The sequence below is a fragment of the Phyllopteryx taeniolatus genome, chromosome 13, assembly GCF_024500385.1.
Source record: "Phyllopteryx taeniolatus isolate TA_2022b chromosome 13, UOR_Ptae_1.2, whole genome shotgun sequence".
NCBI classification, from domain to species: Eukaryota; Metazoa; Chordata; class Actinopteri; order Syngnathiformes; family Syngnathidae; genus Phyllopteryx; species Phyllopteryx taeniolatus.
In genome coordinates, this window is record NC_084514.1 from 19,217,207 (window position 1) to 19,241,883 (window position 24,677).

Sequence of the window (24,677 nt, forward strand, 5' to 3'; positions counted from 1 at the left end):
CACGTTTTGTGGGATGACTCAATCCCCCGCCACCCGGCGAGCTCATCGACACAACAACAACAAACAAGACGGCATTTCGACACTCAGCTTCAACCTCGTTTCGAGGAGGGGGGTAACAAACAAACACCAGGAAGCTGTGTCGGAGCCCGTGGGTACTACTACCGCGCCGACCGTGCGCTATTTCTATCGGAGTAGCCGCTGATTAAAGCTGTTGCCAGGCAACAAGGGCTGCACTCTGTAATGGGAACACGGGAGGAAGAGGACACAAGCCTTCCTACCAACCGTCATCCTCCTCTTCCTCTTCAACGCCAGCCAACGCCCTCGTCAAAAAGCTGCCATCGCACGTGACTTTATTATACAGCATCCGATACAGGCGCTCAGAGAAAGTTCAACAAAACCAACCCAGAGTGGTAAGACTTATGATTTGGACCACGATGGGCACTTCCACCACATTCGGTAAAAATCTGCTCTTGGCATTGCTGATCTCAACCAAATCCCATGCAAAAAAAAAAAAAAAAAATGCTCATTTGAGTAAAGTTCAACCAAGACAACCCAAAGTTATAGAACCTACTCTTTGGACCGTGCTGAACCCTTCCACCAAATTCAGCCAAAATTGGCCTTGTAGTTTTTGCCGTTTAAAAACATTTAGACTGACCAATTCGGGATGACTTGCTTAATCTGGAGAAAAAAAAATGTCGACATCCCGGACGAGTCATCACTCAAAAGAAAGTACGCACGTGAATGTGCCAATCTCAACCAAAGTCCACGCACAAAAATGCCAATTTTAGCAAAGTTTAACAAAGCTAACCCAAATTGTTAAGACTTTTCCTTTGGACCACGCTGAACTTCTTTGCCATGTTTGGTGAAAATCTGCTTTATTGTTTTATTTCCCACTAATGCTGTTAAAAATCTTTAGGACACCCCCCCCAAAAAAAAAAAAACAACACCTGCACATGTTTTCTCACCATTCTGCTTCCCGTCGATTCGGAGCCTTTGAACGCGGCCACGATGGCGTTGGACGGCATGGCGGGAGATGGCAGATAGACAACTCAAAAGAACGAAAAAAATGAAATAAAATGTGGGTGGGGGAAACATGAGATGGCCCCTCTTCTCTCCTCTCCTGAAAAACAACATACAAATAAATGACGCATTTTTTTAAAGAGTTCTACAGTAGCCCTTCATAGACCAAACATCATTTGCGTGGCTTATACAGGAGTTACAGGGAGGCTGATAAAGGAGTTGAAGAAGGGCAATATAGAGCATAGCGACCGATGCAGGAGTTGTAAATGAGCCTATACAGTAGAGTGTGGCCAGAGGCCGCGCAACGTAGGAGGGCTGGTGCGCCCCCCGCCCCTGCTTTTTGAAGACGTGCCCCTCATGTAAAATTTTCGGCGGAGTTGGCCAAAAAAAAAAGAAGTTTGATCCCCCCCCCACCCCACTGAAAAAGTGCCCCAAAACAGCTGTGCCCCCCCCCCCCAACCCCCCACGCAACTTTTTAGGGTGTTCCGCTGCCCCTGAGTGTGGCCTACACAGGAGTTGTAGAGGGGCTTATACAGGAGTTGTGAACCAGTTTATACAGAAGTTAAAGCACGGCTGATGCAGGAATTCCCGAGCGGCCTCTTCAGGTGTTGTAGGAATTCAAGCATACGTCGCTGTACCTTTAAATGTGGAACTCAAAATTCCCTGTGCGCTCGAACGTCACGCTTGAGTGCTTTTTAAAGACAAGAAGAAAAAAAAAGCACAGGTGATGCGTTCACGCCCACCACGTCGGTTTGGATGATGGCGAGAAGGTACCAGAAGGTGTCAATCCTGGGGATAATTGGTTCCAAAATACAATGTATAGTAAGGAAGGGTTGGGGGTTGTGGGAAGCAGGGTCGGGGGGGGGGGGGGGGGGGGGGCTCCTTTCCAGGCCCTGCTCGTCAGCGTTTGGCGAGGTTGCATTCGCGGTCCATCTTATTCCTTGACTGAGGGCAGGCCAATGTGGGCAAAAATCGCGGCCGCCCACCCGCCTCAACGTGCTCGTTTTCCGCTTGGCCGCCACGATGCCCCCCGCAAGCCTTCCTCCCCCCCCCTCCACCACTCAGGCCGTAGACGGACTTAAGGCAATGGAACACGTTACCCGATGTCCCCCCACGTCCAGGCAGGGAGGGCCTCCGTTTTTCTTCCCTTTTCTTTTTTTTCTCCGTCCCCCGTCGTGTCGTCCTGCCGGAGCCTTCTCCTCCTCCTCCTTCCTTCCCTCCGTCCTCTCTCTTCTGGCCCCGTCCTCCGCCTCCCCTCGCCGGTCACAGCTCCTCCAGGATGCTCGCTTCCCTCTCGCGCTCGCGCCGCTCTGCTTCTCGCTCGCTGCAGCGGGGCCGGCACGCTGCCTCGGCGGGGACGCGCCGGGTCCTAAAGCCCGTATACTTACCGGGCACGACGCCGTCTGGAACCGCTGTATTCGGATCTCGGACATGCTTTCGCTTTAAGTGTCATTTATTAAAGTCATTAAAATGAAGTAGCGCTTTAAAACAAGAGTTAATTACGATGGCAAAATGTTTTCACTTATGAGTATTTGAATTTTATTTATTGTTCGTAAAGATTTCATTTGTAATGGGTTGACGTCATCAGACTGCAGCAGGAAGCTCGCTCGAAGGTTTTCGCTAAAGTTTTCCGATGAAGAGATTTATCCGGAGGAGACATTTCTTTGGGTTTTGTGATATGCAATACAAATAACGATTACAGTATTTGACAAACACTATTCCTGTCCTCGATTAAAACAAAAATGTCTACATAAATGTAAAATTTTGAAGGTGAAACCCAAATTTCTCTTTTCAAAATGAGATTGGCAGATTTATGCAAAATCAGAAATGTTATTAACCTTACTCGTGTAATTGAGAAATATAAGCTATGTGGAAAGCCCTAGTTAATGTTCTTTTTCTATTATTTAATTTGTTTATTTGGGAATGCGTGCCATTTGTATTTGTTTGACAAAAGGCCATAGTGTTTCTATGTACTGTATCTCGGGCGATGATTCAAAAAGGGGAAAAAAAAGAAGAATTGAGGTCAAATGTGAGATAGAGCGATATTTGTCGCCCCCTGGCGGCCGGCTGTAGGAAAGCAAGCAAGCTCAATGCTGGATACTCGTTGCAAGAAAAAGCACATGTAATTATTTGTTTGGTCTAAGTTTAAGGAAACCGTCGATTGTGAACCAGATGCTAATTTCATCACATTGTATGATCAATTAATGACGAAATCCAGGTTATTTCAAAGGGCCCACACACTCTTTCTTGCCACTGTATGATTAAAAAAAATAATAATAAAATAAAATGGATATTCAATTTCTTTTTTAAAAAAATCACAAAACTTTTCACTTGTCCATGTTGGGAAATATTAAAAATAAAAACATAAAAAATACAAATATGTGACCATTTGCTATTCTTTTCCACTTCGCCATGTTGTAACTGAGCAGCCCGGACGATCTCGTGAGATTTGACGAAATCTCGCGCGACGTCATGAAAATGGCACAAACCACGAGATCACCGCCAAGGAATATTTTAAATCTCTTTTTAATATCTCACATTTGATTTATTTACAAAAAGACTGGTGGCGTTATTTATTTTTTTTATTTTTTTTTAAGTTTGTCACGTAAAGTGTTTTCAAAATAAAACAAAATGTAAAGCAGAAGCATAAACACACACGCACACAATAATAAATAACATTTGTTGTTCAATCATTATATTATTTTTTTTTTGCACATTGTTTGAAAGAAACAATTAAAAGAACCCCAGGCATTGTGTGAAGGATGGTGACACACGTAAACGCGAACATTTCGTTTTGGCACAAAACGACCAATGAAGTCCCACAAAAAGGTCCAAAAAGCAGGGCAGCTGGAAGGAAAACGTCACAAAGTGGAACAACAACAAAAGGAGGAGCTTATTTTGTGGGGGTTTTTTTTTTTCTTTCTTTCCTGTTCTTTTTTTTTTTTTTCTTAACACAGTGTATGGCGCTTATAGAAGGTGCCGGACTCTATAAATCAGGGGTGGGCAAACTTTTGTACTCATTTTTTTTATTTCTTTCATTTTTAAAAAAAGGACAGATGGGCCAGGACATTTGTAGATGAGGTTAAAACAAACTCATTAATTTGATCAGTTATTATTAATATAATTCTGATCATTTAAATAAAATTATTTTGAGAAAATAAATAAAATGTGTTAAATGTGTGTATAAAATTGCTTACTTTACTTTTTTTTTTTTCAATCATTTACAATACAGATAAAATATCCCATTATTTAAAAACAATAATAAATAAGATTGCACATTTAAATTAATTTTAAATTCGAATAATCCAAGAGAAAATGCAATTATTATTTACATTAATTTAATTATCAATTTAAAATTATGAATGTAAATTAATTGATTATTTTCTCTTGAGAAAAAAGAAGGGGGAAAATATTTTTAAAAAAGGTGAAAAAAGAAGGGATAAACTGTTTATTTTACTATTTTGATTGTAATAATTAAAAATAACCTATTATTTAAATCATTTAATAAATCAATTAGTAGGTAGATTAAAAAATAAAATTAATTAGCAATTAATACAATAATAGGAAATATAACCAATAACATTGCATTAAATATATTAAATCTAATTAATAAATTCATATTTAAAAAAAAAACTGGTAATTTTAACTCCTTAATTTAATTAGTGGAATTTTCCTCTATTCTTTTGAGGAAAAAGGGTGGGGAAAGGCGAAAAAGAAGGAATACGGGGGGAGAAAAGTGATAAAAGAAAGAGAGGAAAAAGAAAAAGTAAAAAATGTTTAATTTAATCGAACACATTTTAGGAAGAAAATGTCAGATTACAGGACTGAGGATCATGTCAATTCCAAGTGGACCGACTTAAAGATCAGAGCAGGCCATATGTGGACCGAGGGTCATACTTTGCCCACCCCTGGCTCTAAATGCTCCGCGGTCCCGCTCACCAAGTTTTCGCTCGACCCCCCCCGAAAGGTTTACTCGGAACGAAACATCGCGCTTCTTAGCTTCTTAAGCCGCTTTCACGCAGCCGTCCGGCAAAATAGCCGCATCGGAACAAGACGCGAACCACAAACGGTGACGCAGCCGACATGCGTCAGCAAAAAAAAAAAAAAAAAAAAAAGCACTTCACCCCGCCCACCCACACACTCACAATTTGAAACAACAACAACAAAAACAAAATCAACATTTTGACTTTTAAGCGATAGATTTCATGCGGAATTTTTGGCCGTTTTCACGCGCTCCCATTTTGCAGCTCTGCAGTCCCTGAGCACCGGTTGAACACCCATCGCACTTTTCGCTTCATTCCGTCGCGCACGACACAAGTGAGCGGTCCTCGCTGTGTTGTGTTGCGTTGTGCACAGTAGCAGCAGTGTAGCGGGTAACGGGGCATGCATGTTGCGTGTTACGGGTAGCGGCGGAACACAGAAAATATGCAAAATTGCCTTTTTGAAAACTCAAATCCAGCTTGAGAACATTTCTGTTTATGCGTCTAATGTTGCGTTCGAGAAAAGGGGGAAATGGAAAATGCGTGTCAATAGGATGGAACGGTGGCACCTCTAAGTGGAACTTCTCGAATGCAGCACGAATGCTAACTTCCTTAGCAAGAGATTTTTTTTGGAGAGACAGAGAGTAAATTGGAAAATAGTAGCATTCGGCACCAGTGCGTCGGATTGACACCAAATCCAGCACGCGCGCCAAAATCAATTAGAAGCTACACTGTGAAACGCACAGGCCGACGGCCATTTTGATTCGCCATAATACACCCGCTGGAGTGTTTGAAAATATCAACATCCGGCACCGCTGCGTCCGATTTGCACAGAAGTCCGGCACGGGTGTTCAATACGACACAAATGGAAAAATCAACAGATAACTGCGAGTATACTTGACCAGTGGTTCGCAAACTGTGGTGCGCACAATATTAACAATATTATTATAGTTCTAAACCAATTGCTCCTCCCTCCCTTGGCTTTTTGAGAATAAAGCAAAAATAATAAAGCAAAAAGTCTGGATGTAGAAATTTATCGCAGCTAAAAGTGTGGGTGTGACAAAATGTGTGGTGTTAAATCACCCGCACTCCACGTAGATGCGATGAAATGAGTCGGTGTTGAAATGTATGGAAATACCCACACACCGTGCAGGTGCAGCGAAAAGTGTGGGTGTTGAGAACTGTCACTGGGAAAAATGTGGGTATGAAAACACCCACACACCCCCAGCTGTGCGCTGAAAAGTGTGGGTGTTGAAACCTTTCACTGGGGAAAATGTGGGTATGAAAACACCCACACACCCTGCGGTGCGATGAAAATTGTGGGTGTTAAAAACCTTGCACTGGGAAAGGTGTGACGGCTTAAACACCCACATCCCCTCCGGTAGGACAAAAAATATGGATACTTCAATTTTCCACTGGCAAAAGTGTGCATGTGACAAAAAGTATGGGTGTTGAAACCTTTTACTTGGAAAAGTGTGGCTGTTGAAACATCCGCACCCCTGTGGGTGTGACGAAAAGTGTGGGTGTTGAAACCTTTCACGGGAAAAAGTGTGGGGACTAGAAACACCCACATCCCCTCAGGTGGGACAAAAAGTCTGGACGCTTCAATTTTTACTGGAAAACGTGCAGGTGTGACAAAACGTGTGGGTGTTGCAAACTTTTATAGAGCAAAGTGTGGGTGTTGAAACACCTGTACCCCGTCAGGTGCAAAAACAATTGTTGGTATTCAAACACCCACATCCAATCAGGTGGGCCAAAAACATTGGATGTTGGCATTTTTCACCGAGAAAAGAAGTGTGGGTCTGATAAAAAAAATAAAAAATAAATGTGCGGGTGTTGAGAAAGTTTGCGAACCTCTGGCCTAGAGAGATGGGCGCGTTGACCGATTGGCCAAAAGTCGGCCGTTGCGCCTCCGACTGTAACGACGGCGCAAAGTGCTGCCTTAGCAAGCGTACGGCACCAGACAGGAGTGTCGCTTCGTGCAAAAAAAAAAAAACGGGCTTCCAAAATGAATCAAAAGCAGTGCGGCCGACGCCATGTCGGTGTGGTCAATATGTACAGAAAGAGCTTGCGCCACACAGGACAACACACCACGGGCTAACGAGACACCTCCTGCTACCCCTGCAAGGTCTCAAGAAACTTTGTTTTGGAGTCGTTTTGTTTTTCACATAGTGAAACTGTGTTTCGATTACAGCATGCAGTAGTCTAACGTGAGAATGACGCGGCGACGGCGGCGGCGGCGTCGTCGCTGATCGTTCCCCGCTGACGAGGCGTCGCCTCTGGCTTCACTGCTTCTGTACTCGCATCGTGCCTGCACGCACACGCACACAAAACGCACAGAACAAATACAAAGACATGAACACAAAAGGCGTGTGACGTAAGCATCAAACGATTGCATTTTGTCGCTGGCTTACCTCTCTCGCCTCCGTTTCTCATGTTGGTCTCCTCCTCGTCCGCCCCGTCGTCCACTTGAAGAAGAAAAGTGGTTTTGTTTTGTTTTTTCGGGGTAGGTTTGCTTTCTTTCCGAAACCGACCGACGGTTTGTGCGATCTCACCTGAGTGCAGCTCTTTGACCAGCGACGACATCGTGTTGGTGATGGAGTCGGCAGCCACTAGGAGGTCATTGCGCAGATTCCGAGGTACACCTGACGACCCCGGAACAAATGGCCGGGAACGGACACGTTTAAACTTATTAAAACATCCATCCAATAAATAAATCAGTTATCAGCATTTAATTCCACCAAATATCAGTGATCCATATCGGACGGTCATATGAAAATACATTACAGCAATTTTTGTTGGCAGCCTTTAGGGCGTTGGAACGAATTCAACTCATACGTCAAGGCACTACTTTACACCGTTTTTCTCTTGATTGTTTATGGTACGGGGGTGAGGGGGGTGGGGGGGGGGGGGGTCCCGGGGGCCGTACCGGGGTGCCCGGTCGGCATCGTGGACTCACCCTGAGCGAAGGCCTCCAGCACGTCGCCCCCCACGCCCGCCAGACAGTCCTGGGGCGTGTGCGTGGGGGTGGAGCCGGCCGAGGTGGAGCGTATGGGCATGGGCATGGAGCAGCCGGCCCCGTGGCCGGGCGACGAGTGGGGCGAGCCGCCCGGCTGGGACTGGAGAGCGCAAGCGCACATTAGCTCAAAGTCATCTCATTGTAGTCTCTCAATAAAGTTTACACAAAAATCCCTTTTTTTTTTTTTTAAGATTGTACAAACAATTTTAAAGGGATTTTTGGCAAATTCTTTCGAAAATGTCCAACAACATTTTTCATTTTAAAATATAGATTTTAAAATGTAGATATTTTACTACAAAAATGTGATTTTTTTTTTTTTTACGAGAAAAATAATTTTACAAAATTTATTACAGCATTTAAAAAGAAAATGTCAATTTACAAAAAAAATAAAAAAAAAGATTTAAAAAAGCATATGCAAATGCATATTTACTCCGACAAAAAAAATCTAATTTCTAAAGACTATTTTTAATATTTAAAGAAAATTCACATTTCACAAGAAAAAAAAAGTATTTTTTACAACACTAAAAGACTTTTTACACAATTTACAATAAGCCATTTTACAAGCACAAAAAAATGATTTTTTTAATTTCTATATTTATGACTATATTAAGACTTTGTACTGCAATAGTAGTGTCCTAGTAAATTCACTAATCTCCTAATAATCTGATTGTAATATTTCTTCGTTGTTTGTTTCATCTGATTTTTTTGCTTGTTTACTGTTTTTTTGATTTTGTTGACTTTAGATTCAAGTGTGATTTAAGGAGTAACTTCCTCACGGAGCATTGCTTGTTTTGTGTGTGTTTTTTTTTTCTTCAGGCTTGTGAGTGACTAAAATGGCCTTTTCACCGTGACAGCATCACCAAGCAGCCACCGTGCAAGCCGCGAAGTTCCACTCACCACCTGCTTCTGTTCCTCGTCCTGTCAGCCGGCACGCAGAAGCAAACGAGATCACAATTAAAAGCCGTGCGCCCGGGAGAAGAACGGCATTTGTGCGCCACGTCAACAACACGAAAATGCGTTTGAAACCTTAAGAAGCCTCATGAGTCCCTCCAACTGCACCATGAGCTCCCGCCGGCTCTCCTGCAAGGCCGACATGCGCCTCTCCAGCTCGTCCTTCCTGTGTCTGACGCGCAAATGCAACAGAGAATTAGATGCCAATTGAATAAATAGCGCTTCACTTTTTCCACCTTTTTGTGCCATATCCACACATTCATTTTCTATACCACTTATCCTGTCCAGGGTTTTTGGCCTTCCAGTATTTTTCTATTGTTTAGAATCATTTTGTCTCATATTTGGTATTCTTTTCCAAGATCTTTGTATTTTTTTTCTAATATTCTGTAATATTTCAAAAAAAATATCGTTTCCTCATATTTTTCGATATTTTGTATTTTTTTACATTTTTAATATTTGGCTTACATTTTCGCACATTACATTTTGTCTATTAGCGGTCTAATATTTGAGTATGTCGCTTTTGTATTTGTATGTATTTTTTATGATTCAGAAATGTTTGTATTTTTGTCTTTTCGGCGGTTGTCGCCGTCACGCTCGGGGGCTTATTTTCGTTTTGATATTACCTGAGCAGCCTGAGTTCGGTGAGGAGCGTCGGGTTCTGCTGGGCCTTCTCCGGCGTGGGCTGCGACGCCTGCTCGTGCTCCAAACGAAGCCTCTGGATCTCCTGCAGGATCTCCCTGAACAATCCGCGACAGAATTGTTGTCCGGTTAGGTTTCATTTAACGTTAAGACGTTTTTCCGTTCGACAATTAAATGTGGCTCTTGCGCATGAACGTTTTCAGAGGGTCCGAGTTTTTCCCACCTGTTTTTGTTCTCCAGCTCGGCAATCAGCTGCCTCTGCTGCTTGTTGGCGTCAAAGTTGAACGACAAGTCGGAGGGAGGACATTGTTGCTGCGAAGTCAAACAAACAAACACAAAACATATTGTCGATTAATGCAAGATTCAGATGATCTTGAGTGAGTGATCTGTGGTGTGAGTTGTGTTAAAAGCAATTTCCCGCCCCCCATGCACTCGGAAAACAGTTAGGGCCGACGACAATCGTAAACGTCAAAACATTTTTTGCTCCCTGCCCATCACGTCAGCAAACACATTTGTGTGACTTTGTAAAAGGTGTCAGAAGTGGACCAAAGAACAATCCATTAAATTACATACAAAAGCTTGCTTCGTCATCTTTATGATGTACGTTACTGCCCCCTACAGGACTGAGCGGACACTACCGACCGACTCCTCATGGTTTTAACGATCAAACGAGTGGGACGGCTATGTTTAGGGTCGTTGTTTTGTCCAGCCATGTTTTCTAGGTAAAAAGCCAACATCAAAATGTCAATTCTGACCGTGGAGTTTCCCGCCTCGGCCGCCAGACGTGCGGCGTAGCGGGCGATGAGGCGGTGCTCCTCGTCCAGCCGGCTGGGACTCTCCAAGACGCTGCAGGAAAAAGTCCAAGACTCAATCAAACTCTAGACAGGCACAATAAATGATGACGTCTCAAAACATATGGCCTAGGGAACAAATCTGGCCCGCCACCTCATTTATCTTCTTTTCCTGCATGTTTCTTGTGAGAATATGTCGCAAAATTGCAAATTGTTTTCACTTTTGATGACACGGAAATACTGCATGCATTATTTGTTCACAAATATATATTTTTGAATAAATATTTTTTTATTGACTTCTTATTTCAAAAGTAGTTATCCGTACATTTCTTGTGGCTCTGTAAAAAGTATGATGAGTCGATTACATTGTACATTTACAGCGAGCCTCAGAAAAGTTAAAGGGGCGTAGGACGGAGCCTTGCTTCCATATAGCAAAAATGGCAAAAAAAAAGTAATTAACGCCGGCCCCCTAAAAAACTTTATACTGTTCTGTAATTGTCTATAGATGCCACAGGAGGGCAGTAAATGCTTTCTTTTGTCTAAATGAAACTCCTCAACTTCCTTCAACAGTTCCTTGGCACCAAGATGCCCCCAGATGGCGCCAAAGCACACAATTACAATGTGGGCTGTGACAAAAATGAGTTTGACACTCTGAATAAAGGGACGAGCATGACCAAATGTCATAAAAGAACGAAACCATCAGTTTGAGTGAGTGATTTATTATTATTTTTTGACCAGCAGCTGGCTCACTGGCTTTCTCTGAGAAGTCAATGATTTTTTTTGTAAAACAGCCAATTCAAATTAAAGCTGCCCGCCGCATTTCATGGCCGATCCTCGAAACAATCATCAGACTTTGATGCCAGATTAGACGGCGTTGGCAAAGAAGCGTCACCATTTAGCATCCCCCACTTGTGGAAGTGTTCTGGTTCCCGCTTGGCTCATGTGGGCAAAATGGCCGACTTCCTGTTCAATTTCCCCCTTGGGGCTTTGAGACTTTTTCATGCGTCCTGTTACGATAGACATGTCCAACCAATTTCGGGGGTGTCAACTGAGTTAGTTTTGTGGGCATTAGTGTTGAGGACCCCTTAAAACATGTTTTCACTTGCTTGACTGAGCAAGTAAATATGAAATATCATATGAAAAGCAAGCAGGCCACCTTTATTGCACAGCAGACGAACATATTCAGCTGCCAAACCGTCCTTCTGGTCCACGCAACTCCACCCAAATGCTATTTCCGCGCCTCTAAAAGACTTCTAAAGCTCGCCGATCTGATTGAGAGAACAAGAGGAGCAGCCTCAAAAGAACACAAAGAATGGCCATTAGGAATATTACTTGTGAAATGTAATGTATCGAGGGCTAAAACAATATTCTATATTTAGCAGGCGTTCATTTGGGTCCTTTCATCCAGTACAATAGCTTTGTATTCAAATAAGCTCATCCAGATTTCACAGAAATTAAATGTAAATTAAGACAAGATCATCATTATTTCAGTGTGTACACTTTCTTTTTTTTTTCTTTTTTTTTTTTGGGGGGGGTGGAGTGATGTGATATTTTTCAAATGGATTTTTTTCGTTTTTGTTTAAAATCCTTTACGGTGCAGTGAATCTATACGAGCTCTCATTGTAATTTGTTGAGAACCGTAAGACGGCGAGTGGGTTCCAGTTGCCGAATATAAACTTCAGCTGCACCGTCGCTAAGCAAATTCCCGGTCCATCAAAAGAAGCAAATATCCAGCAAATATGTTTGGCGCGGGTGGCCTATTACTATTCTCATCCTTCTGAAATTTGATTTGTGTGTGTGTGGTAGAGGGCTAAATTGTGATTCCCAGGCGTGGGGGGTGCATTCATCCAAAGTATGAAATCGGTGGCCAATATCGTCACTGGAAGTGGCGGGCGGGCGGGCGGGCGGGCGGGGGGGGGGGGGGGGGGGGGGGGGGGTGCTTACCTCTCGCTGGGCGCAGCCGCCCCAGAGGACACGAGCATCGTGTCGCTCATGCGGTCGGCCGCTGCTTGGGGCGGACTACAAAACAAGATTAGAGCTCTTTTAATGCTACAGGGGCTCCTATTTATGAATGATCAATCAAAAGTGAGGCACAATCAGCTTTGGAGTCACTGTGCCAATACTGAAAGGTAAGGATTCCCTCTCGCGTGACCGTGCGGCACGAAATGTCTAGGGGCCATATTTGCAGCGTTTCAAGAGAGAATTACGTGTCGATTGTGCCGAACGGACGGTTGAGTACGAATTTCTGGAAGCCATCCATCCACCCGTTTTCCGTACCGCTTATCCCAACTGAACAAAGATGGAGTACACTGTTGCTTTTGATTTACTAACAGCGAGTTTGCTGTCCAAAGAAGTACAGTAATGCCTCACTATGTCACGTTTCAGTTCTTGCAGATTTTCTTTTTAAGGTCAGTGTAGTGCAGTGGCTCACCTGCACATGTGTGTTACAGTTCGACTTACTGGCGATCTGACTTTAATGTGGCAGCAATGACTCACATGAATTCACTTGGGCGAAAAGGAAACCTTATCGAGTAATTGAGTAAAAATGAGGATTTACTGTAAAATATGAACTTGAGTTACATCCATGTCTCGACACAACTTCTGGAGGACACTGGCATGGAAACGGGCATCGAGAACATTCTAACATTCCATACTGTTCAAATATATATATTTTTAAATTCATTGTTGATTAAGGAAATGAAGTCATATGCCTATTCCTAGTATCTCGGGATCGCTACGATAATCGTTCCGCATTGCTCATTGTCTTTGGCATTTCGAGCTCAGCATTCGTACTTTATTTCGAAGGGAGAACGGCAATGCCGAGTTTCGAGCAGGTAATCACATACTAGCGGGCAAGCAGCCATTATTATCACATAAAAGGCAGAAAGCCCCGTTATGATGATTTGTCCCGTTCAGCGTTTTGGGGGTTGCAGATAAAAAGATATTTATATCCACTTTGAGGCACTTGTGTCGAGTTTCAGCGTTCTACTTGATTGGCTGCATTTACTTCACCGTCCGAGCATTCCCAGTAGGAATCCAATTCAAGGAAAACCTGCTCCAAACACTACAGAGCACAAGCAGCGTCCAGCTTACCTCCGCCAAGGAGAGAAGACGCCTGCCCGCTTGGCAAGAAAAAAACCACATCCGAGTCTCGGCTGCTACGCTGATGCAGTGGCTGCGACCGTCTCCACGGAAACTCGGCGGCGACTCTCTCCCGCACACTCTCTCTTTTTCTCTCTCACCCTCCCCTCTTCCTGTTTTTTTTTTTTTTTTTCCGCCTCCCCCACCAGATGCACCGGTCAAAAAGAAGCTAGGTTTTGCCTGGGAATGGTGAACAAGATTGACATATTCCCATTCTTTGGGCCAGGAATGATTCTGCCCCACAGATTCTGCCTAGCAACAACATTGTTCCACCAGATCTAGCAGTACAAAAAAAAAAAAAAAGCCTAGGTTTGCCTGACCTGTGTTACTATTGAGCCTGCAAGTCCTTTCTCTGCAGTGTGGGGAAGCAGACCCCTTTGCCCCAACTTTCCTAGAAAGCACATAGTGAACCTTTTGGGGATATAAATATTTATGCTCCAAAGATTCAGCCAAGCAACGGTCAACAAAGTAAAATAACCTGGGCTATTGCCAGTCCTCCCAGTCCTTTCTCTCCTCTGTGGTCGTCTAAAAAAAGAGCGTAGTGAATGTGACTGGTGTAATTCCTACTCTTTCATTGGGCCTGTCCTTCTATGCTGTGCGGTGCAGCGGAGCCCTCTGTCAACGAAACACGCATAAGTAAGCACAGCTGGCATGTCTATTTATATTTTTCAAAATAGGCTTTGAGGCACAAATAATTCTGCCGCACAAAGCGTCACCAGGAACACTCTGTATTCCAAAACCTGCCACTCTGCAAGATTAATACTACTAAATACTAAATGCTTGGCTCCTCGCCTTGATTCATTTACTCTACAGTACCTACGTATGATTTCGAACTTAGCTTTTCTTCTAATACATTTGCTAAAATTTCAAAAAAAAAGTCTTTTCTGTTGTCATGTGTAGAAAAAAAGATTCCATTTTGGAATACGGCTGTAATATAACAGAATGTGGAAAAAGTGAAGAAGCCGTGTGAATACTTTCCGGATGCACTCTACGTAATCGAATCGACGTATAAATAGTTATGCCGAGGTGAAGCAGGAGCTAAATGTCCCTGGCGAATCAATAACAAGGCTTTCCTTGAGCTTGCCGCGCAGCAGGGTCGTTAACTTCCCCTCACCATGCGCGTATTTCACACAGGCAGCCTACAGCGGCCCTAGCGGGGCAAAAAAAGGAAAGAAAAGAAACATTTGACGCATAACCACCCACGACGCCCCTCGTCCCACCCTGCAATACCGAGGTCGCTATGTAAGGGCAGTGCCCCACCAGATACGCCGCTTGAATAAAGCTCGTGTTTGTCACCCCTGCGTTCTTGCGTCCGTCTTAAGTTTCCTAGGAAAACAGCAAAGTGAACGTGAACTGGCGGAAAAAAAGAATTATGCCCTACAGATTCTGCCTCGCAAACAAGGGTGCCCCACCAGATTCGTGAGTCAAAAATAAAGCATGGCCCAAGTTGCCACGTTCATGCAATTTTACCGGTTGCTTTTATTGGGTTCGGTGATTCTACGCAATCTAACTAGCAACAAGGTTGACGAGACCAGGAAAAAATAATAGATGGTAGTGTGGTATAAAAAAAGCCTTGATTGCGTTACTGCCCGTCTCCCAAGTTGCCGAATTAACAGCCCCATGAAATCTGCCTAGCAACTAGCCAAATGTGAGGAAAGTCGAGCAGAATGCGCTGTGTTGGGGGAAAAAAGTCTTTGCTGTGTGTCTTAAGTCAGGTTGCCAGGGAAATTAAATGCGACTGACATGTGGTATGTCTTTCTCGGGGTTTGGGGCACAAATGATTATGCCCCACAGACTGCCTAGCAACAAACGTGTGACCAGGATGAAGAATCTGATTCCTGATTCTGCTGCATTTAAACACCTATACACAGTTTTTAAAAAAACAGTTATCAAGTGTGAAACATTCAAACGTAGCAATTTTAAGACAAAGTACAGGGAGTTGGCTGTTCTCGAGCTATTTTGAATGCGGTAGCCCAAGGCAGGTAGGCAGCTAGGCGGCTGTGTTTTGAATGTAACGTTTTGGAAACACAGGTCCTCAAAACATTTCAAGGCAAATCCCGGAGAAATGTCGCTGACAAAACATTTTGAGCTTGGCTGTCAGATGCCAGTAGAAATGTTCAAAGCGGCATCTGTTGGATTTTGGGAGCTGGAATCAAAGTCAGCGCTCGCTCAGCGCAGAGCTCGGATGGAAACAACAGCAGCGACTGTCCGTAGACAATTCACTGGTTGGCAGTATTTCAAACTCTCGTTCCTCAAATGTCTCATCAATAAAAGTCCAAGCAGAGGCTCGGCGCCGTTGCCGTGAACGAACTCGTCTGCAGGTAAGATTTCCGGGGACAAACACGAGAACGGCTGTTGAAGATGTCCACGCGCAAATTCGGGATGTAGTTTTTCTTCAAATTACTTTTGAAGTACAACATTATGGATTATTTCAAATGTATTTAAGGGAGGGAAAGGAGGACTCGCAAATGAATTTTAACGAGCAGATGCTAATGTGGCCAATAGCACGACTAGCTAATAACCAGCATGGAAACGACCATAGAAACTTGGGAACAAGCTAGCAAAGAAGAAAAAATTATTATAAAGTAAAAATTTCCGCACTTTTAATAACAAAATGTGTTTACCGTTATGTGTCTCAAATAAAGTTTCATAGTTTGCAACATGTTTTCTGAAGATGCTAATTACATTTTTGGATATATTTCATTTTTTTCTCCTACCTAATTTGCCTTTTCCATGAAACCTAACACAAACGCATCTTAGGAGTTCCTCTTTGTTTGTATTTTACAAATGGTCCGTGTTTTTTGTTAAAAGCACTGGAGAGAGCCTCGTTATGTCGTTGCAATACACCAGAGGGGTCTGTGAGCTGAAGGGCCAGGATGAGGCAGCCATTTTGCATTCACACAAAAGCAGACAACAAACTAAATAGTGTTATTTCTGAGATATGAATGAATTTGTTCAAGTGTCGGAACTATTGCACGTTCCGATCGTATACAGACAAGAGTCTGTATACGATGGGTAGTTCGGATCATTTATGCGCTTGCATCCGCAGAGTTCGAAGGGGATGTTATGTCATGAAGCTGTTCAAGTCTTTATCGTTGTGCACGTTTGTATTTATCGTTACGCAAGAAGTGTATTTCAGTGGACAAGCACCATTTGCTCTTAAATCAGGATTGCCTTTACGATGAACGCTTAAAATGTTAAATCCTCAATCACGTTTAGAAAATAGGACTTTAAACGTGCTTGTTTAAGCTTAGAGACCTTTACCCATATCAAAACCAAGGCGACATCAAACACTTGCTGAATTAGATTTTTTTTATTTTTTATGATTATTATTTTTTTTTTTTACAAGCATATTTACTGCAATTGATCAAAATTACATGAAAATGACCCACTTAAGACTTCGTGACTTACACGTTGTGAGGGGCCTCCTGGGGTCTCTCGGCCTGCTCGGGGAAGACGGGATGCGGGGGCTCGCCGATGGGAACGCAGCCCAGCGATTTGCTGATGGCGTGGCTCAGCTTCTTGGCGGGAGACTTCTGCAAAAGACGAGGACCGATAGGACAATGAGGACGGCGGCGTCAGCGTGTTGCCGCGGCAACAAAGCACAGACTATTTGCATAACTAGGTGGAGACGCGGGAACGGCGAAGGAGCACGCCTTATCCGCTTGAAAGAAACATACACCACCCTCGGGCAGTCATCACCTTGACACAAATAAAATCTCCCCCAAGCAATCATCAGCTTAAGATAAATAAGCGCCTTCTTCAAATAATCAACTCAAGACAAACGCCCCCTTCAAACAATCATCAACTTAAGATGAATAAAAGTCACCTTCAAATAATCACCCGAAGAAAAATAAATGCCTCCCTCCAATCATCATCGATTTAAGACAAATAAAAGCCTCCCTCAAATAATGTACTTAAGACAAATGAATGCCTACCTAAAGCAATCCTCATCTTAAGAAAAACAAACACCTCCCTCGAGCAATCATCAGCTCAAGACCAGAAAAATGCCTTCCTCAAATAATTAGCGAGTTCAGAAAAATAAACACCTGCTTCAAATAATCAAGTTTAGAGAAACCACTCCCTCCAACAACCATCAACTCAAGACAATAAATGCCTCCATCAATCGTTTTAGAGCAATTAAAGCCTTCCTCAAATAATCAGCAGATCAAAATGGAAAAATGCCTCCCTCAAGCAATCATCAACTCAAGCCGAATAATTGCCTTAATCATAAAATCAATTTAAGACAAGTGAACAGCACTTTCCTCAAGCAAGCCTTGCTTTAAGACAAATATTTAAATCAAAACATCATTAAATGACAATTCCAAGATCATTTCTAAGAGTATTCTTCTTATTCTCGGAATTTTCCGGAAGTGGCTAAAACCAGTTTGGTGGCTCGTTACCCACCCAGGACGAGTGCTCTTTCATCTGGTGCTGGTTGCTGTGGGGTCCGTTGGCGTGGCCTCTCCAGAAGCAGCTCTGGCACAGCTGGTACCCGTGGCACTGCTGGCAGCGGTAGCGGAAACCCATCATGCTCTCGCTGCGGCAATACGAACACTCCACCGGATGGAAGACTGAAAACAACCCGGCAAAAGGACGCAAATGTTGGAGAGCTCAGACGGATTTGGGTTTATCGTAGGGTTTGGGTTTACAGCTAGGACAGGATCTGGTTAAGGTTCTGCTTGGGTTAGGATTCTGTTTGGGTTTTAGGGTTAAGGTCAGGTTTAGGGTTCGGGTTTAGAGTTCAGTTTAAGGTTAGGCTAGGGGCTTAGTGTTTAGGCTAGTTTGAATTTAGGGTTCTGGTCAGTCTTACAGTTCGGTTTAGGGGATAAAAGTTTTGGTTTGGGTCAGGTTTTAGAGTTAGGGTTCGGCTTTATAGTTAGGTTAGGGTTTGGGTTAGGTTTAGAATCAGGTACAGGCAGTAGTGACAGGGAATTGTAGTCATCTGCTGCCTTGTTCTTGAAAGGGCGCACACTGCTGATGCAGAAACTACAAACACAAAAATGTACCATTTTCAACATTAGCGAGTCTGTGCATGAGCGGCAGCCAGACGAGGCATTGAGGCGGAGGGTCCGCCATTAAGATGTCCAAAAACGTGTTCAGCGTGATCTTCTTCTGGATGCAAACACAAACACACACACACAACAAGATTTTCCACCATTAATGGGACAATGTGACCTATTAATGAATAAATTGGGACTGGACTAAAGAATAGGCCGCAATGAGGCCCTCCCACCTGCTGGGGGAAGCACGTCCTGAGCGAGTGCTCGGTGTACCCGAAGGAGGGCCCCTCAAAGACGGCTGTGGGAAGCTTGAGCACCTCGCGCAGGAACTGGTCGAACTTGGTGAACACCATCACGCCGCTTGAGTCCGACATCTGAGAGAAAATGTCTGCCGGGTAACAAAAAACACACACACACAAACAAGAGTGTCAGTCTGAGCCGCAGAAAGAACAACAGCGCCCCTGTATGGTAGAAGTGTGCAATGACAGAAGCCACATGGCTTGGGGCTTATGACGGTCATGCAAATTTTTGGGGTTCAAGGACAAAAAGAAGGACCAAAGAACCCCTCAAAGTCTTAATAGCAACTAGCATGTGTACCCCTATATACCATTGGTGTAATGTAATATTTTTTAGAGGCAAAAAGTGCTCATGATATCAGAATAAAGTCTTATTCTTTCAAGGTAGTCATAAGATACAAAGTCAAAGTTTTATATGTGATTTGTAGAAAAACAACTTGATTAAAATAATAAAATATGCCTTTTGTTCAACAACACCAACAACAAAAAATCTGACTTTACTCCTGTAATACACCCTTTGTTCAAAAAAAAGCAAACAAACACGTTATTCATGCTGAAGGCAGTTTTATGTGATGATGTCACAATCAAGGGAACTAAGGTAAGGAGGAGTCTTGGCTCATGATGTTTGTTTCATTGCCATGCCGATCCCCACATGCAGGTGCGCACTTTCTAAAATGATACGACATCATTTATTGGAAATGATTGCGTGAACGCACAAGTCTCGCGGCTCTCGGAGCCTCGGCAAAATGTACTTACAGCGCAGCTTGTCCACTATTTTGCCTCCGCACATCGTCGCCAGCATGGCTTTCATGGAGAACACCGTCAACTTCCCGTGGCTCTCACTGCAAACACAAAGACAAACAAGGTTGTGGGAGTACCGTATCACCCAAAAAAAAAAAAAAAAAAAAAAAAAAAAAAGGCTTTAAGCTGTTTTTGCCACTCCCAGTTGAAGTTTATGGTCAAACGAAACATAAAACAAAAGAGAATTACGCATTCTGTATTTAAAGCAACCACATAGCTTTGCCTTTACGTCCGCCAACACACAATGCAAAATGCCATTGACAGGCTAACTAATAGCATCCACGTTGCGGCATTATAATGCTTTAAGCAACGGATATTTGTACACAAACGCTGCAGCAAAACATGGAGACAGACATCACAATTCTCACAGGCATATGTTCTTTATCCTGTGCAAAAAAAACAGCTGATTATTACACATTACTGAATCACTTCCAGTCGTCGAGTGAATAGTTTCTCTGCATGATGGTACTATACTGCCACCCAGTGGCCAAGTCACGCGCACCAGAAGGAGCCGCATTGAATTAATCATGATGCACAAACTGTTTCATCTTTTACGTTCCGTTTAATTATGTTATGACTTCATATTTTTATAAAGTACAATATTGTAGAGTGCTAATTAACTAATTAAAAAACATTGCAAACATTTTGTTGGTTTCTTTTTGGGGTGGGGGGAGAAAGGCTTGAACGGATTTCTATCCATTCCATGAGTTGAGGCAAGTATTTTGAGTTACGAGCCTGGTCACGGAACAAAATAAACTCGTATCGCAAGGCACCACTGTGTCTGTAAATAAAAATATATTCATTTCTATTATTTCTGCAGAAGTTGATGTAAGTTTGAGTCACCGCTTTTTTGGCATGATGAGAAATAAAGCAAATCCCAAAGGGAAAACCAAAACACAATCAAAACTAATTTTGGATAAAGTTGTCATTTACTTTTTCTATAAGCAAAGAGGGGGGGGGGGGGGGGGTGGGATCAGGACGGGACAGGATGGGAGGGCGCAGTGCAGGCAGAATGGGACAGGGCACGATTGGGTGGCACAGGATGGGACAGGATAGGGCAGGAAATTAGATTTTTGTGAAAAAAATTGGCAATGTTAAAAAGTAGGTTTTGTAAGGCAGCATGTACCTGTCGTAGGTGGCCACCATGAAGTTGAGCAGCAGCCCGATGGACTGCTCCACGTTGATCTGGTGCGTGGTGGGCAGCCGCTTGTTGAGCTGGTAGTAGACGGAGGACAGGATGGTCTCCAGACGCGACACGTTGATCTCGGCGTGGTGCTCCAGCGTGTTGAGGCCGTTGTCCCGGAAGGCCTCGATCATGTTCCACACGTCCACCAGGTGAACTGACGTGTAAAAAAAAAAAAACTGACAGGTCTCCAATAAATGGTCTTAGCGTTAGCGTGTGGAGCTAATGGCCTCCGGGGTTCTCACGGTTGCATCGCTTCTGCACGAATCGGAGCTTGCACGCCGTTCTGTACGTCGACAGTCTGATCACATCAAAGTTCTGCGCTCCTGTGAAGAAGAAAAAAAAACACAAAACATTTTTTCATACAAGTGTAACGAGAACAGTCCTGTTCTGTTCTGTTCTGTCCTGTTTAGCTACTCAGTGAACAGGGCAAGTCAGGGCTGGGTGGGATGGGTCAGGACAGAGCAGGACAGGTCAGGTCAGGTCAGGACATGGCAGGACAGGACAGGGTAGGATGGAAAGGGACAGGACGGAGAAGGGACAGGACAGGATGGAATAAGAGAGGACAGGACGTCTTTGAACAGGACGGAAAGTGATGGTTCGGGGTGGACTAGACGGGATGGGTTGAATTCACTGTCATCAAATATAGCCACACTGCTACCAAAAAAAAAAAAGTCTCCCTGGCGGAGGAAATGCGTTGGTGTCCACTCACTCATCTCCATGAAGAGCTGCCTCTTCTCCACGGCGGCCTTGCCTCGCTTGCTGCCCTCCTCGATCATCCTGCAGCAGCATATTCGAGGACATTTTAGCAGTGTTTTCAAACGTAGCGTTGCCCAATTTGATAGCATTCATGATTTCTAAGCTAACCAGCTAGTCGTGACTACTGGCAGCTGCTGCTCATGCTAACAATGAGTCACGCTATCACAATAAACAAGTGACTCTTATTATCTGATCATTAATTGCTCATCTGAAGCGGGGGAGTGCTCGTAGGTGGATTATTTTGAGCTTTTCCACAAATCCCAGATGGGCTGTTTCTGCACTTGTTTTTCCATTCGTTAAGCTAACGTGTTAGCGCTGGCTAGCGCTTGATGAACAACAAAAAGTATTTGTACCTGTCGGTGGTTCAACGTCACGCAAATTGAAACTTTTGCAACTTTGAGTCTGCAAAGAAAAGACACGTTTAAATGTTCATGTGATGAGAACCAGGACAGAAAAAAAAATAATAATTGCATTGGAATATTGTCATGAAATAATTACCATTCCTTTAATTATATTTATTGGTCAATTATAAAGCATATGAATTGTAATCAGAATGTATCTATTTTTTATTATTAAATATACTATTGTATTATAATATCAATACAGTTTAGTTATTAGATGCATACAAAATAAATGAATGCCATTCATTATATATATTAATTTTTATTTTGGATGGATGGAATATAGATTTTTTTTTATTTAAAGAAATTATATAAAATATACAATGCAGTTTGATGATATTAAAACAAAATGCACATTTTAAATCTCAATACAGTTGCTTCATCACTAATATTAATAATTAAATAAATATTAAATCTTTTTTTTATTTAAAGGTATTAATTTTATAAACAATGCTGCTTCACTATATTAATATAAAATTTAAATTAATTTTAGTTGCATCTGTAAAATTGAAAAACATAAATGTTTTCCATTATACTGATTATTTTAAAATAGATTTCCCATCTGTCTTGTTATGAATATAAAAGATTACATCAATATTTAATATATTTTATAAGGATAAGCAGTATAGAAAATACATGGATGGAAAAATAGAAAAAAAACGGTTGATTATACTAAAATGAAAGGTAAATTAATTCTAATAAAAAAAAAAATACCAAGTAAAAATACAGTAAAAAAACTACTACTTCTACTCATTATTATGAATAATTATAACATAACATTTATTAAATGATATTCAGGAAGAAAAAACGAAACTAAGCAAGCAAGACCAGAAGATTGATGTCGTATTAAATAGTAATTAATACGACATCAATATATGTGCAATTAGGGCAATATTATTGACAGTGATGTATAAGGGTACATGGATGAGTTATCATACACCCAATATGTATGAATGGTGTTAATATTCATAATAGTTCCATTGAAAATGAGCAAAATGGTACATACACATCAAATTGATTGCTACTGCACGTACTCTATTATTGCATTGTGCAGGAAGTGTTCATCTCAGTGGAGAGAATAGTTACGAAATTGAATAGTGAACGCAGGGAGAAAAGATCCATAAACTAAAACGCTGGTTTATGTTGCGAAAAACGGACTGCATGGGAAAAGGCCACTCGTGTGTTGCGTTCGAACGCATCTTCATCTTGCTGACATAAGAAACGACGGCGAGGAGGCCAGTGACATCATTGCTGCTGCTTCAAGGCGCATTCACGTACAAACCGCACCTTCAGCATCCGCTTGGCGTAGCAGCTCTGCGGTATCGCACCACAATCATCCGTGACGCACACACAAACGCCCCGCATCTCCACTCGTGACACCGTGAGAAGCAAAATCATCTCGAATAAATGTGTTTTTCCTCTCACCGACCGCCGTCGAAGCCCCTCCGAGGAAGCTGGCCTCCACTCCCGCAGTTAAAGCACCGTCAGCATCCTCCGCTGCATCAGCACCAGGATGGATGTACCCAAAAAAATAAAATAAAATAAAACAACAACAAAAAAAAAAAAGATCGAGCCACTCCAGTCGTCTTACAGCAGCCTGCGCGACAACAACCCGAAGAAGCGCCTGCGGACGTCCATCGTCGTCATCGGCATGGTGGTTGCTGTCGTGGCGGTTCTCTTCGGTGGCCCCGGGAGCACTGCGGCGGTGGTGGCCGCGCACACGGACGCGCCGCTCGGCATAGCCAGCGAGCCAGGCGGCGGTGGCGCTGGAGGAGATGCCATGCGCCGTCAGCTGCTCCTCTGCACGCATGCGCATACAACGCGTGCCGACTACTGGATGAACACTTAGCAGCAGGAGCTGGAGGACCAAAAGTGCCGCAGTTAACTTAAACTTGAATACAATTCATTGTATGCTTGACATTACTTATTGAAATATACTAAGGAAAAAGGGGGAAAAAAAAAATAATAATAATAATTTTCAGTTGCACATGATTCAAATGCAGTAAACTGATGTCATTTTCCCTTTTTCCTCAAATTCAATATTTACCACATTTTAATCACGCAGCCAATGGATGCAACCGACGATGACCATTATTTCAATTTGTATTTATTACAATAACTGTTTAACAATCTATTTCAATATAAATTCACTATTTATTTCACAAATTATTTCAATATTTAATCATTCCAATATGGATTGCTTTCAATTTTTAGTTAACTATTTATTCAAATAATTCAATTCAATATTCATTTATTTCAGTATTTATTAAACGACTCCAGTATTTGTCTATTTAATCGTTTCACTTTTCATTGGTAATTTTGTCACTCGTGTTCAACGGACAAATGGGAAGGGATTCATGCTCATTTACAATTTTACACATTTTCGTAATACGCATGCATTGTTTCATTAATTTAAAAGAAGTGACAAATGACAGCATTTAACAGTGAACCACTGCATATTAGCGTTTTTTTTCGTATTTGCTGAAAAAACTCACCTATTCGCTGTTGCGCTCCGGCGTCATCTGGTGGCATGTCGGTGTCAAGGAAGTACTGTATGTTGAAATTAGTTGAGTTTCAATAAAATAATCTTAAAAGATAGATGTAAAATTCTTTATTTTAATACAATAATCCATGCTATTTCTTTATTACATAGTCATTAATGTAATTATAATTAAGCAATTATTGGAAGCATT

General features: G+C 42.6%; 2 protein-coding genes across 11 annotated transcripts in view; both read right to left on the reverse strand.

Moving 5' to 3' along the window:
• LOC133487615 (DNA (cytosine-5)-methyltransferase 3A-like) overlaps window positions 1-2,350 on the reverse strand; it is a 29,905-nt gene extending 27,555 nt beyond the window's left edge. For 4 of the 5 annotated variants that reach the window (XM_061794512.1, XM_061794511.1, XM_061794509.1 and 1 more), the window contains exons 1-2: window positions 2,121-2,350; window positions 966-1,120 (exon numbers count right to left, since the gene is read on the reverse strand). In XM_061794512.1, coding sequence (XP_061650496.1) covers window positions 966-1,025 — 60 coding nt within the window. In that variant the 5' untranslated portion in view covers window positions 1,026-1,120; window positions 2,121-2,350. The remainder of the gene's footprint in view (window positions 1-965; window positions 1,121-2,120) is intronic. The other variant, XM_061794510.1, reaches the window with a different exon arrangement.
• A 1,178-nt stretch (window positions 2,351-3,528) lies between these two features.
• dtnbb (dystrobrevin, beta b) lies at window positions 3,529-24,581 on the reverse strand. Of its 6 annotated transcripts, XM_061794128.1 has the most exons (22): window positions 24,480-24,581; window positions 23,576-23,842; window positions 23,410-23,481; window positions 21,937-21,985; window positions 21,537-21,604; window positions 21,070-21,150; window positions 20,768-20,981; window positions 19,597-19,682; window positions 18,778-18,932; window positions 18,551-18,656; window positions 17,949-18,115; window positions 16,953-17,077; window positions 12,345-12,419; window positions 10,365-10,455; window positions 9,833-9,921; window positions 9,594-9,707; window positions 9,046-9,142; window positions 8,917-8,937; window positions 7,960-8,119; window positions 7,556-7,645; window positions 7,415-7,468; window positions 3,529-7,311 (listed from the first exon to the last, which is right to left on the reverse strand). In XM_061794128.1, the coding sequence occupies exons 5-22, from the start codon at window positions 21,601-21,603 to the stop codon at window positions 7,286-7,288; spliced, it is 1,818 nt and encodes a 605-aa protein (XP_061650112.1). In that variant the 5' UTR covers window position 21,604; window positions 21,937-21,985; window positions 23,410-23,481; window positions 23,576-23,842; window positions 24,480-24,581; the 3' UTR covers window positions 3,529-7,285. The 6 variants fall into 6 exon arrangements, 5 of the variants coding, with proteins under 5 accessions (XP_061650112.1, XP_061650111.1, XP_061650108.1 ...); XM_061794127.1 differs by lacking the exon at window positions 12,345-12,419 and having other exon boundaries at window positions 16,953-17,074; XM_061794124.1 differs by lacking the exon at window positions 12,345-12,419 and having other exon boundaries at window positions 24,480-24,578.
• Window positions 24,582-24,677: the final 96 nt, after the last annotated feature.

Bases quoted from the DNA above. Each gene is read 5' to 3' on its own strand.
- dtnbb (XM_061794128.1), bottom strand. From the start codon at position 21,603: ATGATCGAGGAGGGCAGCAAGCGAGGCAAGGCCGCCGTGGAGAAGAGG. The intron at 18,116-18,550 runs GTACATTTTTGT...GGTTGTTTTCAG, and splicing joins ACTCGCTAATGTTGAAAATG to TCTTCCATCCGGTGGAGTGT. The intron at 9,922-10,364 runs GTCAGAATTGAC...TTGACTTCGCAG, and splicing joins CCGAGGCGGGAAACTCCACG to CAACAATGTCCTCCCTCCGA.